This window comes from Periplaneta americana, chromosome 13 (assembly GCF_040183065.1).
Source record: "Periplaneta americana isolate PAMFEO1 chromosome 13, P.americana_PAMFEO1_priV1, whole genome shotgun sequence".
Taxonomy (NCBI): Eukaryota; Metazoa; Arthropoda; class Insecta; order Blattodea; family Blattidae; genus Periplaneta; species Periplaneta americana.
This window is the reverse complement of record NC_091129.1, coordinates 89,863,960-89,883,545: the sequence shown is the minus strand read 5'-3', so window position 1 is coordinate 89,883,545 and position 19,586 is coordinate 89,863,960. Positions and strand designations below refer to the sequence as shown.

Genomic DNA, 19,586 nt, shown 5'->3' with positions numbered 1-19,586 from the left:
CTAGGAGTCAGTCAATCAGAGATATGTTCGATGATTTGGCAGCATTGCCTGCAAGTTTGGGTGAAGAGAGAGAGAGGGCATCAAAAGGTGACTGGCTACTTCCAAGGATAACCTTGGTTGCCATGAGAACAACCCGTAAATCACGTGGCTAGTGAGCTGTCAGAAGTCGAAAGAAATGTTCATTCTACTTATGAAATAAAATAGATTATAAGACTAGTAGCAAAAGTGCAGGACAGTCGTGTTCTAAGACCCATGTGTGTAATAAAGCTACCTTTGCAACTAGTTGTATATTATATATTTTATGAACATGTGTATTCTGCTGAAAATTAGAAAATAATTCGTAACAAGATTGTTAAAATTTAGTTTCTTTTATGTATGTAATCCAGGATGCCATGTTAGTATTCCTTATGTTCATAGCAACATAAAATCAACTGTTACTGTTGTAGCCATTTGAATGTTGCAAGAATGTGTAATGAAATTTTTATAACGTTATCTAAAAATATGCAGCAACATATGTTTTACTGAAACGAAAATAGAGTGATATTTTTGACACAGAACATTGTCAAATAATAGCCTACTTCTGCAACAAAAGTAGATAAATATAATCGTGTGCATGCTATTAATCAGTCTACTTATTCTGAGGCCAGCAGTTGTTGCCTAGCAGTCCAATGAAGTACCTTTATGTTGCCTCATCAGATGGATAGATACCGATTTTTATGTTTTATGTATAAAGATGAAGAGTGAGACAAATATGTTCAATGGCCAATCTAAAGCACAGTAACTTCTCTCCTAGATTTATTTTTATATCTTTCACAAAGCAGATCATGGTTTTTCTTGTGTTTATTTTTGAGATTTGTATTGCATTGTGTATTTACTTTCATTTTGATTAATAAATTGTACTCGTATAATTGACTTTTTGTCATTGCCTCTACTGAGTTACGTACCTCAGTACCCTTCTGGATAGATCAGCTACCTTACTTCCTACAATTCCAACACGTGATGGTATCCACTGGAATATTGTTTTTTTTTTTTTTAAGGGTTAAAAAAATATAATTTTATTTCCGATTTCTTGAATGGTTGCACATTCTTTGTTATACTCTAAGCTAATATTACTGCTTTGGAATCAACCAGAAAGATCACTTTCTTAAATATGTTTATTCTTAATCAAAGTTATATTCGTAAAATACACAGGAGGTTAAAGATCGATAATGGGGCAGTCTATGCTGGCCATGCAAGCATGTCTGATGTGTGTGTTCCTGGCTGGGAGCTGAGCTGAATGCTCTGTTTTAGCAACAAGGAAAGCAATACAAATTATACTAAGTCCATGGCATTCCCGATCCTATCATGTGAAGTAAGACACTGACATAGAAAGAAAGGACAAGCATCAGTCTACTTAAATAAAGCCTGGTCCAAATGCAACAGCTTACCTGACGTTTTACTTGCACATGCAAAAAGCTGCAAATAAGGAGGAGCGTGTGGACCATACAATTGAGTGATTTTCAGAACTGAATGCCTCCAACTCAGTATTCAGTTTTAAAAATTGCTCAGTTTTACAGTCCACATGTTCCTTCCTTGCAACTTCTTGCATGTGCAAGTAAAGTGTAGAGTAAGCCGTTTCATCTGGAACAGGCTTCACATTTTTTTTTAATGTAATTATAGCTGTAGTCTGAAATGAAAAGAACAGAACAGGAAGATCAACTAGAAAAACAGATTCATTATTAGAAATTAAGATCAGGGCCAACACAATCTCTTAAGGCCAAAAATAAATATGAAAAGAGATCAGGCATTAAAGATCCAATTCTTTTCTTTTTTTAGTTATTTAACGATGCTGTATCAACTACTAGGTTATTTAACATCCATGGGATTGGTGATAGCGAAATGGTATTTGGTGAGATTAGGCCGAGAGTTCCTCATAGATTATCTGACATTTTCCTTATGGGAAAAACCTCGGGAAAAATCCAACTTGGTAATCAGCCCAAGCAGGAATTGAACCCATGCTCAAATGATTCAATTATTGAAGAAGAAGAAAAAGAAAGTCATAACATTGTGAAATAAATAAAAATAAACTGAACAAACAACAAAATTTCTTTAATATCTTTTACTGTCACAATGAGGCAACACTGGACTTATTTTCATAGTTCGATCTTCCAAGGCCTATTCCACAAAAGTAAAGTATAATACTTCACAAGTAAATTTTCTTGTAACTCATACAAATCAGGAAAATTGTGTTCCACAAAGGCTTCTTGTACACGTGTGTTTTATTACTTTTATTACATCATACTTATTAGCTACAAGTGACGTTTGTTCTGTTTGTCAGTCGAAATTTAGTTCTGGCAGAGGAAGTCGACATTGTCAAACCTTTAGAATTGAGCATGTAATGGTTTATGAACAACCTTGTGTAAATACAGAGTTATTCAAAATTTATTAATCTGATGTCTAATGAAATTTTTTTTAATGGATTATGATTCTTGTAATGGTTGAATTATTCGAGCAACAGCATTTGGGTACTTACAACAAAATCTCTTGTTGAAATACTTCTGAATAATAAAAATCCTCTGTTCCTGGAAAAAGATAAGGTGTTCTTTCTATATATCGATAGCTGAGAACCAGACTGTTCTAAGTCCAACTTTTTATAAGAAAGAAATCTGTGTTTCATTGTGTTCCAGTTCTTGTCTGCATACATGAATCGAACAAAATTGTAAATATTTCTCTCCATAAGGTTGCTATGGAGCTATTCCAAATTGTTTCATGAAACTTTGAATGCCAGGAGTTTAAAATAACTCTCCTGAAGACAAAAAAAAAAAAAAAAAAAAAAAATGGACTTGGAATAGTCTGGTTCTGGGCCATCGATATAACACTACATTGCACATTCCATATGTGTCACTGGTCTCATAGCCAAGCCATTCAGCTCAGAAAAGATTGACTTGCCATCTCTTGGCGGACCTAGAATGACTAATGCACAATTTTCACGCTCATCTCTGCATGTACAAGATAACTGAATCACATTGCACATTTTCCTGCCAGGAAAAGGAAGGTGATATTTTTAAGTGTTATTGGTAGGGACCTGAAAATTTCGCATTTGCGAAATCTGCGAATTTTTAAATTGTGGGGTAGAAAAGTATTTTTCTTCATCTGTAAGATGATTTAGCATGATTTTCTAGCAGAATTAAAAGTGCGAAAAGATGCGAATTTCCTATCAAATTGCGAAATCACGAGAAAATGTTATTTAATAGAGATTTATCAGTAAAATGCTATTTTAAAGCAAAAAGCACACATATACTAAAATTAAACATACTTCACTCAAAGCAAATCGATCGATCATCTCTTTATCAATCATGTTGATCAATTATCTCTTTATCAATCATTATTATCAGCTCAATTTGATAAATTTCATATCAATAATGAAGGTTCAATAATTTATATACATATCGATTATGGAGTCCTATAATTCGTCGCGTCAGTTTACTCGGCCATTTTCTTTAGAGATCACAGCAGAATCGGATAGTTATTCTAGTGATAACGACAGAGTTGGTTGAATTTGTGAGACACGTGCTCCTTTGTAAAATGGGGCAAACAACTATAACTGATGAAAGGGCCCAATTGTATTCCATTCATGGACTCTATGCTTCAGACGCTGAGACAGTTTTTTGTAAATTCCGCATTTGCTGCATTGCATGGGAAAAGACAGATAGCATTGATAAACATGTTATGTCAGAGAAGCACTTGGCAAGACGACAAGACAGCACTAAATCCTGAACATCAACTTCAATATCAAAACAAGCTTCAGTTACTAAAATATTCGACAGGATCAAGCAAAGAAAATTTGAAAAAGATTATTATTCCAAGCATACAGTAGAAGCTTTTTCAAAGATGAATATTCCACTCTAAAAGCTGGAAAATAAAACACTGAGGGGATGGATAAATGAATTTTCGAAGGAAGGAGAGTTACGAGGCGCGTCCATAAAATAACTTTCCCACTTGTCCCACAGCTAGCAAACCATATGTTGCGCGAATCGACTGCGTGTACGTGATAGAGTAATGTCCTGGCATGGCGCATGCGCTAGTGGAACTTCCCGAGTGCTCTCAGTAGCTTCGTTGCATTGGTTGAAGATGGACGCTCCTATTCCAGCTCCCATCGAGTATGAAGTTTTTTGAATGCACAGGGCATAGCGCCGATTGAAATTGATTGTCAGCTGTGCCAGGTCTATGGGTCTAATGTCATGACTCATGAGCAAGCAGCAGACGGTACGTTGCTCCACAAGGTCGTCTGTGATGATGGTTGGCCTCCCACTGCATTCCTCGTCATGCACATTTTGGTGTCCTGCTGAAAATTGTCTACGGCGTTGCGCACCATCTGCTTGCTCATGACGTTAGGCCCATAGATCTGGCACAACTAACAATAAATTTCAATCGATGCTATGCCCTGTGTATTCAAAAACTTTATCACTGATCACACTTCACATGCGGCGGGAGCTGGAATAGGAGTGTCCATCTTCCACCAATGCAACGAAGCTACTGAGAGCACTCGGGAAGTTCCGCTGGGGCATGTGCCATGCCAGGACATTACTCTATCATGTACATGCAGTCGCTTTGCGCAACATATGGTTTGCTAGCTGTGGGACGAGTGGGAATGTTACTTTATGGACATGCCTCGTACCATGTGTTAAAACTCTACATGAAAAATATCTATCAGGTAAGAATATTATACAATTATTGTACCAAATATAACTTAGAATGCACTGAAATGTTAGATAGGCTACTACAGAGGAAGGGGATTTTTCAAGTGAATTACACAAAATTTCCTACGTTTTTAGATAAAATATTCAAAGTATATTTACAGTTATTAAAACTAGTTTTTTTTATTTATTCCTAACTTGACTCGAGTGTTCTAATATCCAACATTCACTTGCTGTACCCAACATCTTGGACAGTATTTTAGCAAACACTGTTGCTGTACATTATTCTGAAGGGACAATTCACTGTCGAGATTAAAATAAATACATTAGAGGAAGCTACATGAAAAGATGTGTTTTCCAAAGCTGCTCAGTCAGCAAAGAATAAACTGTCAATTTTGAAGAAAAAGGGCCCTGGCCGAAATAACTTTGAGGCTATAGCGAAGAGATTCTACTCAAAGAATGTTGAACAATGTTAACGAACCAAATATTAACATGTTTCCAGGATTTTCGAGTATATTAAGAGAAGAAATTCGAAGAGCATACAATTCATTTAAGAAGTTATTGAACAGCAAGTGAAAAATGTGACATAGTGAAAGTGTTTAGTGCTTTAAGAACAGAGAATAAAGCATTTTCAGAATGTTGTTTGCAAGTACTGTGGGCACCAACAAAGAATGTGCTGTTCTTTCGGACAGATGATCTAATTTGAAGGAGGAAAATGTTGAACTGTTCACAATGTTATCTTTTGAGAAATGAAAGGTAGAATGCACAAAATTTCCTTTGGAAAAAAAAAAATAGATGCGAATTTTGAAAAAGCAGATGTTAAATTTTCAGGTCCCTAGTTATTGGTATTTGATAAAGTATATTTCATCATGACAAAGTATGTAGCCCAGTAATAGTAGTAGTAGTAGTAGTAGTAGTAGTAGTGGTGAAAGTGATGAAAATAATTACATTTGCTTTGTTTTATACTGTCAACTTCAGATATCACAAAAGGCTTGCTTTGAATTGTTTGGAATGTAAATAAATAGTTTATGACATCACTTGTAACTATTAACTAATAATACCGAAGAATTTTATATTATTTTTGGGACAGAAAAATGCAACTGTTTACTTTACAAGAATTGTTATAATTACAGTGTATGTAACTTGTAAGTTAATACTCCATACTTTTCTTGGAATAGGCCTCAGATGTTCCCTCATGTTCGTAACATTCTGTATTCTATTCTTACACAACAAATTTACTTAATATTCTGTAGTCACATTGAGGTGCCAATGAACTTAAGTTTCATGTCATTCAGTTGAATATGCAGTGATTCCTTATTACTCTGAAATTTTTGTAACATTCACTTCCGAACACTCATATATTATTTTGCTCATAATCTTTGTTACATACAGATACAGTATAACCCCATTAATACGCTCGTTAAGAGACTGTCCTTAAAGCATTATAGACGGAAAATGATTTATGAAATGGGGAAAACAATTTAGACACTTCATAGGAAAAATATTATATTGTGCATTAGTTATAGTGCAAAATGCAAATAAGAGCTCATCTCATATGAAAGAATCTTCGATTGTTGTTTGCTGTGTGTTTGTACTGATAACATTTTCTCTGCGGTTCAAGTAACTACAGACAACTTCACCTGATACACCACTAGGAGCAGCACTAATGTAGTATTTCACTTAAGAGATTTCTGCTTTGCCATTTTGCACCATCAGACTTACTGCACATTCCACAGAATTCAAAGGATGACTAAACATTTTACAGAAAGGACAGAAATTTATTGACAGAGAGACTTTTGAGTGTTACAATCCTTTCATCCAAAGGAAAGTACTGGTAAATACGTCTTCGGACAGTGCTGACCGGAGGGTTTTTTTCAAGTAGAGGGTGAAATTTTTTTCTTGCACTCATGATGCAATGACCCTCAGTACAGTCATAGCAACATATTTCTTCACCATGCTTTTAAAACGATAAGTTTCGCAATTTATACAGAATTTGTTACTCATTTCCGATCCGAAAAAAATGCTGCATGCGGGATTTGGTTGCATTACAAAGAGGGTAAAATTATGCAGGATTATATATGAAATGCCCAAGGGCCGTATAAAATGAGCACAATAAATGGGACAGTGTTATAAGCAGAAGCGTATTAATGAGGTTTTACTATAACATCAGGAACTGGCAGTGTGTGTTATTTTCCCTCTTTTAATCTGCAATATGCGGAACCCTAATCACGTAAAGTGAAGTGGGTAGGCATTTGATACATACATACATACATATAATGTTCTCAATGGTGCATTCAGTGAATATCTGCAGTGATACATATGTATAAATAATGAAACAACAAGTATTAGTTTGGAAGTGCAAGCTCTTATTTGACAGGATTGTGTATGAGTGTATATACAATGAAATGAGTAACAGTTGTATAATAAAAAGAACAGACTGTCTTGCGTAGTTTATGATCAACTTAAAAATGTACAACTTGTACCAGTATCTGTAATAGTTCTACGCCCATGGCCGTGTTGAGAACACTGAAGAAACATTAAGCTGCTACACATCACAACATAAACATGAACATCGGAATAAAAAATTTCGAGTCTACAATACTTTTGTCAAGATCGCTCTTATGAAAAATAGTTCTTTTAAATATGTGACCATACAATGCATGATGCGCAAGCTGAAAAACAGGCTAAGGACGATAATAAAAGTAAAGTGAGTCAATTCCTTACTCTTCTCTTTTTCTTATGTTCCACACTATTTACTCTTATTAAATATGTAATTTTCACGACTACAAAATTCTCTTCTCCTCCCTTCCCATACAATTCTTTAAACAAGTACGTTCATTATAACTGATGAAAAACCAGGTAATAATTCAGTTTATGTTGTTTTTCAGCAATATGTAATAATTATTACAAGAGACGTTGAGGGCATGAGGTACAGACTAGACAGCATCAACTACATTCCTTACAATTGAGAGCAATATATATACTTCGCACTTTTAAATTCAATAAGAAATTTCTACAATTCAAGTTAAAATGTACCTAACATTCTGTTACACAATCACAAACAAAGTGAACCAAACCACTAACAAAAACAAAGACAAATTTCATCTTAAATGGACATATAATAGAGTATTAAAAATTATGATGAGCAAGGAGAAAAAATCAAAAACACTTTTGCCAGGTATTAGTTCATTTTGTATGCAATTGCACAGGACTATGGATTACTGTATACTGTTCTATTTTAAGAAGTGTCAGAAATGTTTTGGATTCTGTAACATATGTCAATGAAAAACAGCAGTTCTCATTTCAAACATAGTATCAATGATTCAGATGTTCCTTCTGCCCAACGTTAAAAGAAATTAATTTTTTTTTTTTTTTTACTTTCATTTATTAAAACACGTGAGTTCAAAGCATTAGCACACAAATGTAACTGAACTACATTCTGCAAGACTTGATCATGCTACCAGACTTTTTACAAGCATTTCCCTTCTTTACTTGCGAATGTATAATACAAACTTTATATATATATACTCTATAGTTTCTACTAGAATCTCACGCGATACAACTCGATATCGAAAGGAATTGCTCGATTAATCTGGTAGCATTATCATTTCTCTCTTGAAGCCGATGAAAATATTTACTCCACATCTTTGAAGAGCTCCCGCACAATACACTACACGTCACTGCTGCGTTAACACCAAGAAAACCTATCCATTGACACTTAAAAAGGTTCACTCAGGTTGATAAAAACAGCCAACTATATACACATTTTATGCACGCTGGCAAATCTATACAGTATTGAAAGATGTCTCGTTTCACAAAAATAATAAACATTTTATATATTTTTTTTATGTGTCTGTCGATGATATGGCAATCATTGAAGAATTAAATACGATTTCTTCTCACATTGGCACTGAATTTGCTGAAAAAGAAAAAGGAAATAATGATAAATACACGAAGGTTTACTGTAATTTCATATCATTTTAGTTAACATCCCTTAAGATCATATAAGCAAATGCTGCCAATAAGAAATGCAACATTTCAATGACTCAAACCTAATTATAAGGTTTAAAATTAAACTCAAAATGAAGGGTTCAGAGCCATAGTGGGCCAAGCGCCATTTATTAAAAACGGAGAAAGCAGGGGTTGAAGTTAAATGAATACCATAGTTTAATGAAGACTGACATATCATTTAGTTTGAATGTGTATACTTTATATTACTTGCTATATGTTTCCATTGAACTATGGTAATAACTTCATTTTAACCCTTGTTTTCTACGGTTTTAGTAAATGGCACTTGGCCCCACTATGGTTCTGAACCCTTCAAATATACCTACACTCTGTTACAATCTTTCAAGGATTTTTCATAACACAAACATTACACTACAAGTTACAAGCCTGTGACGAACCCTGAGGAAGGAGCAAGTTTCAAACTACGTGAATCAAAACACGACTTAAAACTTGTTGTTGCTTTAAAGACAACCACCAGATGAATGCTGAGAGATGAATGGAGAAACAAGTTTCAGACTACATGAATCGAAACAAGATTTAAACTTGCCAGTGTTTCAAAGACAAACGCCAGTCAAAAAAAGACAAGTTTTGTACCAAATGCTATAGTCGTAAGAGAGTTTGTCTTTTAAGACGCTGTCAATGACTTTGCTGTCATAAAAGTATACCGAATGGACTTATAAAAACGAACAGCACAATTACAATAGAATTTCTTTTACACGTTTCACACTTCCACATTTTTATCTTAAATCCCGACAAAATTTCTATACTTTCCATATTAATTTATTTCGGTTATATGTTTTTTTTTTTTACACTTATATGATTCTATTTTAAATCCTAGAAGATACGAAACTTCATTTATACATTCTAAATCAATTTTGCTCTGAAAATGTAACAATGCGAAAATACAGTATATGTTCATTGTTAAGATGCAGTCCATGTGGAAATTCGAAGCTGTTCGTGCTTTCTTCCACCAGTTATGTGTCCTATAATGATGCTGTTACTGCTTTAGAAACAGTGAAACATTTTGTAACACACCATCATGTAAATGAATAAATTATAAAACAATTATCACAATTTGAGGGCAGTTATTAAATGAAGATTGCACTGGAAGAAACAAGGTGAGTGTCGTAAAATTTTCTGGATTGAAGTTTGAAAAGTAATATATCAGCCAACTTTAGCTCTAAGCAGCTAAGATTTCCTACAAATAATCTTACATTTTTATAAATTTGAGTCCTGTAGCATAGACTCAAAGATGGCTTAACTGTGAAGTTCTAATTTCTCTTGTGAAAATTTTACTAAATTGAATTAACTTGTTCTCCCCATATAGTCTTTACTATATATCATTTCACTTACATGTTTTTTCTTCAGACCCCATAAAAGCGTATAAATGAAGTTCTACTGTATAAATTTTGTAATATTAATGATAGTACTGAATTACAAACTGAAATTTTAAAACTTATGTAATTTCAGTAAGATTGTTGTTTAGTCAGCTGTCTGAAGACAACTTTGGACTCTACAAGTGACATCAACAAGGCATCGCTTATCAGGCAATTAAGCCAGGAGGTAATGGGGCAGGGTGGCCAGTTCCTTGCCCCCTCTACACATACATCGCTGACTAGAAACATATTACACTAATCAGACTTGAGATGTATACAAACAATTATTGTCTTTCTTTCACATATATCGTCAAGTGAGATGTATTGCCTGATAAACTTAATTTGCTTGTTCTTTCAGATTTAAAATATGAGACTCACTATTAATTTACTAGTTTTATTTAAGAGTAAGTACTTAACACTCCTTTTTCACTCAGTGTTTTTGAGCATTCATAATGCAAGGTCCATAAAACCTATTTTGATAGTGCACGATTAGTTGGGTGAGAAGGGGAGGGTGAAGCTCCAAGTATAGCTGACCTAGGGTGGTAAAATTTTAAGATCCCTACCAAGGAAGATTCATATATGGCTAAAACGGCATTTTCTTACAAAAGAAGTTACGTGACTGGCAAAGTCCTATTCTAGCTCAACAGTAACTTCCACGGGTGAATTCGAGAACACTGTGAGGTGCACAAGCTAAAAATGGGTATCACAAGCAGAGACCATAAAGTGCATAAGATTTGCTGATGATACGGCATTATTAGCAGAAGTGGAGACTACATTAAGGTATATGCTACCGGAGCTAAATGATAGTTGTGAGCAGTATGGGATGAAGATAAATACAAACAAGACGAAGACCATAGTTGTCGGAAGAAAAAATAAAGAAGATAAACGTGCGAATTCTAAATGAAGCAGTATAGCAAGTGGACACCTTCAAATACTTGGGGTGTACTATAAACAGTAACATGAGATGCTGCCAGGAAGTCAAACGGAGAATAGCAATGGCAAAGAAAGCTTTTAATAGAAAAAGGAGCATCTTCTGAAAAAAGAACTAAGAGATGTGAAGTGCTTTGCGTGGAGTGTGGCATTGTATGCGGCAGAAACATGGACATTACGATGAAGTGAAGAGAAGCGTCTAGAAGGATTTGAATTGTGGATATGGAAAAGAATAAAACGTGTGAAGTGGACAGACAGAATAAGGAATGAAGCTGTATTGGAAAGAGTGGGTGAAGAAAGAATGATGCTGAAGCTATCAGAAAGAGGAAAAGGAATTGGCTGGGTTACTGGCTCAGAAAAAACTGCCTGCTGAAGGATGCACTGAAAGGAATGGTGAATGGGAAACGAGTTAGGGGTACAAGAAGATATCAGATGATAGACGACATTAATATATAAGAGAAAGGCAGAAAGTAGGAAAGATTGGAGAATGCTCGTTTTGCAGTGAAAGACCTGCCCTTGGACAGAACACTGTGTGTATATGTATCTAAGGATTGATAGCAAAAACCGGACAAGTAAAAACTTCAAATTTTGAGCACAGTACAGTTCTCTTCATTTCATTTCAAAAGGCATCTATTGACATAACAAGTTTCTGCAAAAACCGAAATTGTGCCATTGAAATGAGAGTTTGAAAATGTAGCGTTTCAGCAAAAAGCAAATTAATCCAACATCTTTCTAGCAAAAAACGGACGTCACAAACTTATCCAATTCTTGTTATAAAATATCATGAAGATGGCATTAGTGTTGTCTTCTTTTGTTTCATCGTCATATTATCTGTTACTGTCGGCATTATTGGTTAAATATTTGGTTTTACAAATGAATGATTATCACAATGAACCAGATCCAAATATGCAATGGCCAAAGAAAAGGAAATGGAAAGAAAATTAGGAAGACAAAATAAGAAATGCCAATGTTAAAGGTGAAAAACATATAAATTATGTTCAGAAACTGATTCCATGATGTGAGAAAACAGCTATAGCTTATTATGTTGTTATTAGAATATTTTTCGGTACTTGATATATCTGACATACCAAGAATTCAAAGATTGGACACAAATTTAGAAAGAGAAAAATACAAACATAACAATGTTGTTTTTCTTGTCCAGGAAATCATTCCAACAGTCAGTTTTTAATTCAATAAAACACTTATAAAGTATTTATTTGTATGTTGATACAGTTGACAATATGAATGAAACATGATTTCATATACTTTTCTCAATTAATGTGTGTACAAATAAAATTTTCTGCAAAAAGTCAATGCTCAAATGCATCCCCCCTCCTCAAGAAACCATATAAAAGAGAACGAAACTTTTTTTTACCAAAGTTGGTAGATGTACGAGATACCTGTGTAAAATATGTCAGATTATTATACTGTATGAGAAACGTAACAGTTTTTTTTCGCTTTCTGAAAAAATTAATATTTTGGACTTGTCGAGTTTTTGCTATCAACCCTTCAATTTATATAGTCGACAAGTGTTCAGTCAGTATTAGATATCAACTGCCAGCCAATCATTTATCCAAAACATTAAAATAAAATCTATGTCCAACTCATAAGTACCCATCATCTATTTTCTGGAATTTCTTGTATTAATTTTACTGTATTCTCCATAGATTACTCTATTATTACAAAGCACCTCTGGCTAATATTAAGTATAGTACTGTAGTATCAACAGCAACTAGAAGGCAAAGGACACATTGAAGCTTTTGAGTATGCTGGGTCCTGGATTATCTCATTTCTGTTTTCCAGAATTTCCAAACATGTTCAAAACATTTGTATTGGTTAAAATGCATATGTCCTACTTCAGAAATGGAAGTAAATTCTGCCAGACAATTATGAAATGATGGAAAACAACAGCATATGGAAAATTTTTGTTACTGAAAATAAATTAACCAACCAACCTTCTGTTTTCGTAGCACATTCTATGATCTGTACCAAGCATTTTCCAAATTCCTCAATGATAAAACGTTCTGCCTCTTCTTCACTATTCTCCATGCTCTCGGCTTCCTCTGCTCTAGCCAGCAAACATAAACATGTGGCATCCAGCACCTCCGGCGTCATGAAGTTGAATGGTTGTCTAGAAAACGTCAACATACATATTGTACATCTTGCTTACACAACTTTTAACACAATATGACTTAGGAATATATTTATGATTGTCACTTTCTTTATTGACAGTGATAGTTATAAATTAAATTGGATTGCATGTGGTCACCTTTACTGCTCACATTAAGTATGCAGCAATTAAAACCAGCCTGTTCTCTGTAACAGACGTGAATTTGTGAATATCATAGTGTTTAAGAATCAACACTAAATAAAGCTTCGATGGTCTCCACTGCTCACATTATGCGTTTCTGACAGTAGGTACATTAAGCAAATATCATCACTTTGAACCACTGAACCTCTGTGTAACACAATTTCTGACAATGTATAAATCAGTGTTCACAGAAGCTGTAGTCCACAAAATCATTAATTATTAAAAAATCACACGTAAAGTGAATATGTTTTTAAAGTATTTATTTTTCAACACATACAATGTAAATTTCTCGACGTTCCCCTAAAAATATCTCAAAATGGATTGCTTTTATATAACGAAAGCTGAAATTTCTGGTGGAATTTTAATCAGTCAAAATCGGCCAATTTGCACTTACTTATATAACTATTATGCATAATTACTGCTTGGATGTTCTACAGTGAAAATTATGCCATTTCCATAGTTGAAAGCAGTCTTCACATTCTGAAGTGACACAAGAAAGAAATAATATATCTACTCGCGTAATTCCTCCCTCTCCTTGAGTAATTTTCCCACAAAGACGTTTAAAACATTTTATTTTAATATTATATTTTTCTCGCGCAATTTTCTCCTCTTACATGGGGGGGGGGGGGGAGGGGAGATCACACCTTTTCTCTTCAAAAGCATCTTTCGCGAATATTAAAAATATCGAAATAACATGCATGGAAAATCCAAATATTATCTATTCACAGGGAAAAACGCCGATAATTTCTCTGATGACATGGAAGATGATCTGGATTTTTCTCTGATGAAAATATTTGAGCGTAAAACATAATTATCTATGTCTATTTTCTTTACATAATTAGTAAGTTAATTTTCATATGAGCATTTTATGCTCGAAGTTTAACATCATGATCCAAGGTTAGTCAGGATCAGGCTACCAACATTAGAATTTGTACAAAGAAAAGCGGGAAGACCGTACATAATTACTCAAATTATACTTATTTAGTAGTAAACATTAATTTGATTAGAGCACGAATTGTTGATGTTATTTATGACCAATTTATTCCCGAAATTTTGTACTCATCACATTATTTCCCCTCATAGATTTTTTACCTCCGAATTTTCAGAAAAAGATGGTGGGAAGGAATTAAGCAATTAAATATGGTTGTTAAAATTTAACTGCATTAAGGTAATCAGTAAAAGCTGTTAACTCATTTAATAAATGTGACTATAGGATAATTTATTGTTTCAAAACAGTGATGACTTGATTTCTGATGCAGAAGAGATTTCAAGTGACTATTTATCTCTGAAGATGATTTTCTACGTTTTGAAGATGAAGATCAAAACCTATAAAATAACTCTGTATTTTTTTTCCAAACAAATTACTTTTTACGTACACATTCTCTGAAAATTACTTCTATTTTTTTTATAATTGTATAGTGGGGTGTATAAAATAGTTATTTTCCAGGAAATGCTTATGGAAAAAAAGGGCTGCTTCTTCTATTCCCACACATCTTATAGGCTGACAACCTATATTATTATTATTATTTGGTTATTTAACGACGCCATATCAACTACTTAGCATCGATGGAATAGTGATAGTGAGATGGGGAAAATCTCGGAAAAAAAACCCAATCAGATAATCAGGCTAAGAAATCGAACCCACGTCTGAGAGCAGCTCTTGGTAAGTAGGTAGCGCCTCTACCAACTGAGCTATGCTGGTGGCCACCTATGTTAATAAAATACAATTTCACTGCACAACAACTACAACTAAAACATTCTAGGAGAAATCTCTGATCACTCAGAATATCTCAAATTCGACACCTGTCTGTTTACCTTGTTCCACTCTGTGCAGGACGTGGTGGTCTGAAAGCAATGTCCTGTATTTGAGCTGAGAGTTTGTTCTTAATGGCTGTTTGTTGCTGTACACGCACTTCTGCTGCTTCTGCCAGGTCCCGTAGTGTGTTCTTGTCTGAGCTCTCTTCCACATTCCGACAACCCACACACTTACAGTTGTTAGAACAAGGAATCTTCGCCTGTAAACATTTAATTTTCATTCTCATTATGAATATGTCCTTGAGCTACATACCGGGTCAGCTTACTTAATACCCTAAGGATGAAACCTAACCATTTTCCCTCCATTAATACATAAGCTAGTGGATTATGGTGATTTTATAGTTTGCAGGTTGAATTTTCTTTTGTCAACTTCGTTTCGAATTTCGGTACTGAGAAATACTACAACTGGTAGTGATTTTATAACTGTTACGTTGACAGCAGTAACACAAGTTGTCAGTAGCTTAAATTCTGAAAATTCAAATTGCTCTAGATTTCTGAGCCCATTACTGGAAGCTAGTGAAATTTGAACATACTAATAATTAATTAATATCAGTATTAATATTAATACATAATAGTTTTTGTATGTGTTGCATTGTGTTGTGGTTAAAATTTCAAGATTAGAGTCAGATGCTAAGTGTAAATAAATATAACATATTTCGTGTGATACATCATGCCCTTGAGTAATCGGCAGAAATATCATTTCACATTTTAATTAATTTTTTTCGTGTTTAGACTTTTATTACAGTAATGGAGTAAATATTCTAAAGCACACATTTCAAACTGGCATTCGTTTTCGGAATTCATACTAATCATTTCACGTGATCAAACAAAATACATTATTAGGTTAGGTCTCGTGATTCGTAAACTGTGTAATCAAGGCATTGAATTTCATGTTGCCAGACAAAATACATTTTAATATTAGATCATACACTAATCTACTAACTACTAACATAATGTGCGAGAGGTCCAGAAGAAAAGTATACTCTTTCACAAATTATTGAAGCTTTTAGAAAACACCTCCCCAACATAAAAATGAGATGTTGTAAAAAAAGCAAGACATCGTTATTGTTAATACTATATTATTATTATTATTATTATTATTATTATTATAGTACATGGCATTGTGTGATTTTATCCTCTTTTTGTGACATCTAGTATTAGTTGGCAACATTGAAGAGACGGCCAAATTAGTCTTTTAGGAATTACTCTTACATGATCCTCAGTATAATCTTGGTTTTAGCATTTCACATATGAGATTTCTCAAAATGTTGAAATCAGAAAATATATTGAAATGAGGTCTTAAGCAAGAAATCACGAACTTTTGCAGTATAGTGGAGGTACCAAGGGTATTACTGAAAAACTATGGTGAGTTTTCAATTGGACGACTTCAATCCCTGTTATTTCCATAATAAATGTATACAATGGAAAGTTTTTCTGCCTCTTCAAATATATTTACTACCAGGCGAATCAACTTTTGTACAAGAAATAATGAAACTTTGATATGTATTCGTATGTATTCTGAAGATAGTTCGGATTACTGAAATGAAAATCTTTTTGATTAAAGAGTGGTATAAATCACAGATCTTTGACTGCATATGAAGATAACAACTACAGTCGAAATTATGACAAAACAGAGTGTTTCCACATTACCTAATAAAAGAATAATGGATAACTGCAAAAGAATAAAATAATTATAAAATAAGAATCCCTATCACCTCCAGCTAAGATTAACAGAGGAGTGCGCCAATGTCCCCATTCATTCTCCTTGATTGCTATCATAGAATTATTTCTACTTTTTGTTGCAATTCCAATAGCATTTAACTCCTCAGGCACTTGGACTAGCAGTCAATGTGCCTGACTTCAAAACTCAGACCTAGGACTGAATCCTGGCTGAGATTTTTTCGCATTTTTCCTCAACCCTTCGAGAAAATATTGGACAACTTTCGGCATTTAGTCCTGTAGTCTGCTATCTTAATATTGCTAAAATTCTGTTCATAGGCGAGACGGAATAATTTCGATTAGTAGGAAATTCCAATCATTTCATTAATTTCATTACCCACCACATGCTTTTTTTTGAACAGACGAAATCTTTTCTTGATTTTCCTAACCCCGTATTCTTCAAAGGGATCCCCACTTTACACAGTAACAACAATTTGACGTTGATCTGTGTTTAAATAATACAGGTACATCATTTTGTTTTCTATTCCAACAAGAACATTGAGATGTGTACCCATTTTATTGGAACTTCACTTCTGCCAGGTTAAATAAACCATTATTATTATTATTATTATTATTATTATTATTATTATTATTATTATTATTGTTATTATTATTATTATAAATCCCACATAATCACTCCATCACAAGTGGTTAAGTTTTACCTTGGTAAACTATCATGTTTAACTTTTATCGTGACTGGTGCACCAGATACTGAGGTTAAACAGGGTAAAATGTGAACTTTACCATGGTAAAACTTTGATTAAGAATGGTGAACTCAACCAAGAGTGCTGATAATGTTCCAATAAAAACTTAGAGGGTTTCTTAAGAAAATTATATGCACCAAGTTATTACATAATTAATATTTAATAATAATCATATGAAAGTATTACCATAATTTTGAAACATGGTATATTAGACAGTACAGTAGTTACTCATAATTCGACACAATAGTATTTTTATTAGTTCATACATAAAATGTATGCAAGGTTATGTGTCATTCATACAGCACCAATTTTAAATTAATATCACTAAAAACAACTCTAAAGCGAATTAATAAAAAAAAAACCCCTGCAGTAACTAAAGTTGATGAATGAACTAAAGCAAATACTGGAGTAGGGGCTGCAATTATATAAAAATATATTTATGTTGAATCTATTTATCAATTATTGATTATTTAAAATAGGACCTATAGCCTTGCATGTATCCAATAAATGTAGCACTTTGAAAAGAATAAACTTATATTTTTATTATTATACTGGTTGTATGAAATGTAATAATCTTAAGTTGCTGCAATAAAACACTGCATACCTCATAACACTCGCAGTAGTTTTTGAGGCAGCCTGACCTCTTACAATTGCAACCCTTGTTGTGTCTTCGCTCATCTCCAACATTACCCTTTCCTATTTTTGGCCTAAAAGCATTCGGATTTCTTTCTAGACAAGACTTGATGGCTCGCTGTCTATCTTCCTCATGCTCCAAATTGTTGAAACAATTGTTACAATTACACATATGACAAAATTCACCATTTGCAAAACAGTCACAATATCTGGAAAGAAACAAAAAATAATCACAATAGTAATTTTTACCACTTTAAGAATATATTAATACTAAGGTACCATGCAAAAGGGAAGTACACGAAATGGACAGAGCATTGGGTGCAGTACATGTATTTGTATAACAACATTCTACCCTCAATAACTGCTCTAAGAAGTAACAAAGTTCATTCATGGAAAATTATTGTTTAGTATCATCATTCAGGAGAAGAGACTACACCAAAAAGAAGTTGTTACTAAGCTAAATAAACGGTAATTCAGAACTGTATCTAGAAATTTAAATTTTGTATAGTAGTCTTTGTCATTTATGGCTATGGCAGAAAGAAAGTTCTATCAATTAGGTACTCACAATTTGAGGCATTGTGACTTGGTACAATTGCACGGTTTTCTTGGCCGGATTCCATTAGGCTCGAGTGTTGTCCTGGTTGGTAAGCTTGGCCTGGATTGGTTGTGTGCCTCAGCACTGGCTGCATTGTTGCTGGACGACTGAGAGACTGCACTCTGGGCATTTAGGATGCTCTGTTGCTGCTGTTGCTGACTCTGCTGTTGTTGCTGCTGTTGACTTTGCTGGTTCTGCAACTATAAAAACAACTTCAGTCTGGGCCTCTTTCATAAAGCGACAAGTTATAAACTGCAGTTGCAAGTGGGCAGTCCTATAATTCTAAGATTATATTGTTACAATCGTTAATTTGATGCATTTCACTACAAGTTGCGACAAGTCTGCTGAGTTTTCTTCAAGAGTTTACAACGAGAGGCAAACAGCAGAAGATTGTTAAAAAATTAAATAAAAATAAAAAAACGATTCTTCTTAATGAAATGAAGGTTGTGGAATAAGATTTATTTGGAACTTCCTTGTAATTCTTTAGAGAAAGAAGATTAAGCTGCAGAATAGGAGAATGTGTAATGTGTAGCTTGCATCTGAAACTTCTTCCCGATAATATACATTTTATCTATGTGTGTGATATTTTGTGACAGAATTTCAATGAAGTGTACAGCTATAAATACTAAACATAAATATAATTTCGACGTCATCATGTATTTATTATTTTATTCAGATTTTAAGGTTAAAGCATGGTACCATAATATAGGTATTCATACAGTAAGAAAACCTTTAGCCACTTTTTTGCCAGACTGAAAAGCAATGTGCATATAACTGGATATTCAAGCAGCAAATAAGTAACATTACAGCTGTTTCTAT

The 19,586-nt window shown here is 33.8% G+C and overlaps 1 protein-coding gene across 1 annotated transcript in view; it reads right to left on the bottom strand.

The window, feature by feature from the left end:
* Positions 1–1,017: 1,017 nt before the first annotated feature.
* Positions 1,018–19,586, bottom strand: part of LOC138712100 (protein lin-54 homolog) — a 53,237-nt gene continuing 34,668 nt past the window's right edge. Inside the window, exons 8-12 of the mRNA XM_069843498.1 lie at positions 18,738–18,967; positions 18,144–18,381; positions 15,117–15,316; positions 12,946–13,121; positions 1,018–8,595 (exon numbers count right to left, since the gene is read on the bottom strand). Of these exons, the coding sequence (XP_069699599.1) occupies positions 8,576–8,595; positions 12,946–13,121; positions 15,117–15,316; positions 18,144–18,381; positions 18,738–18,967 (864 nt within the window). The 3' untranslated portion in view covers positions 1,018–8,575. The remainder of the gene's footprint in view (positions 8,596–12,945; positions 13,122–15,116; positions 15,317–18,143; positions 18,382–18,737; positions 18,968–19,586) is intronic.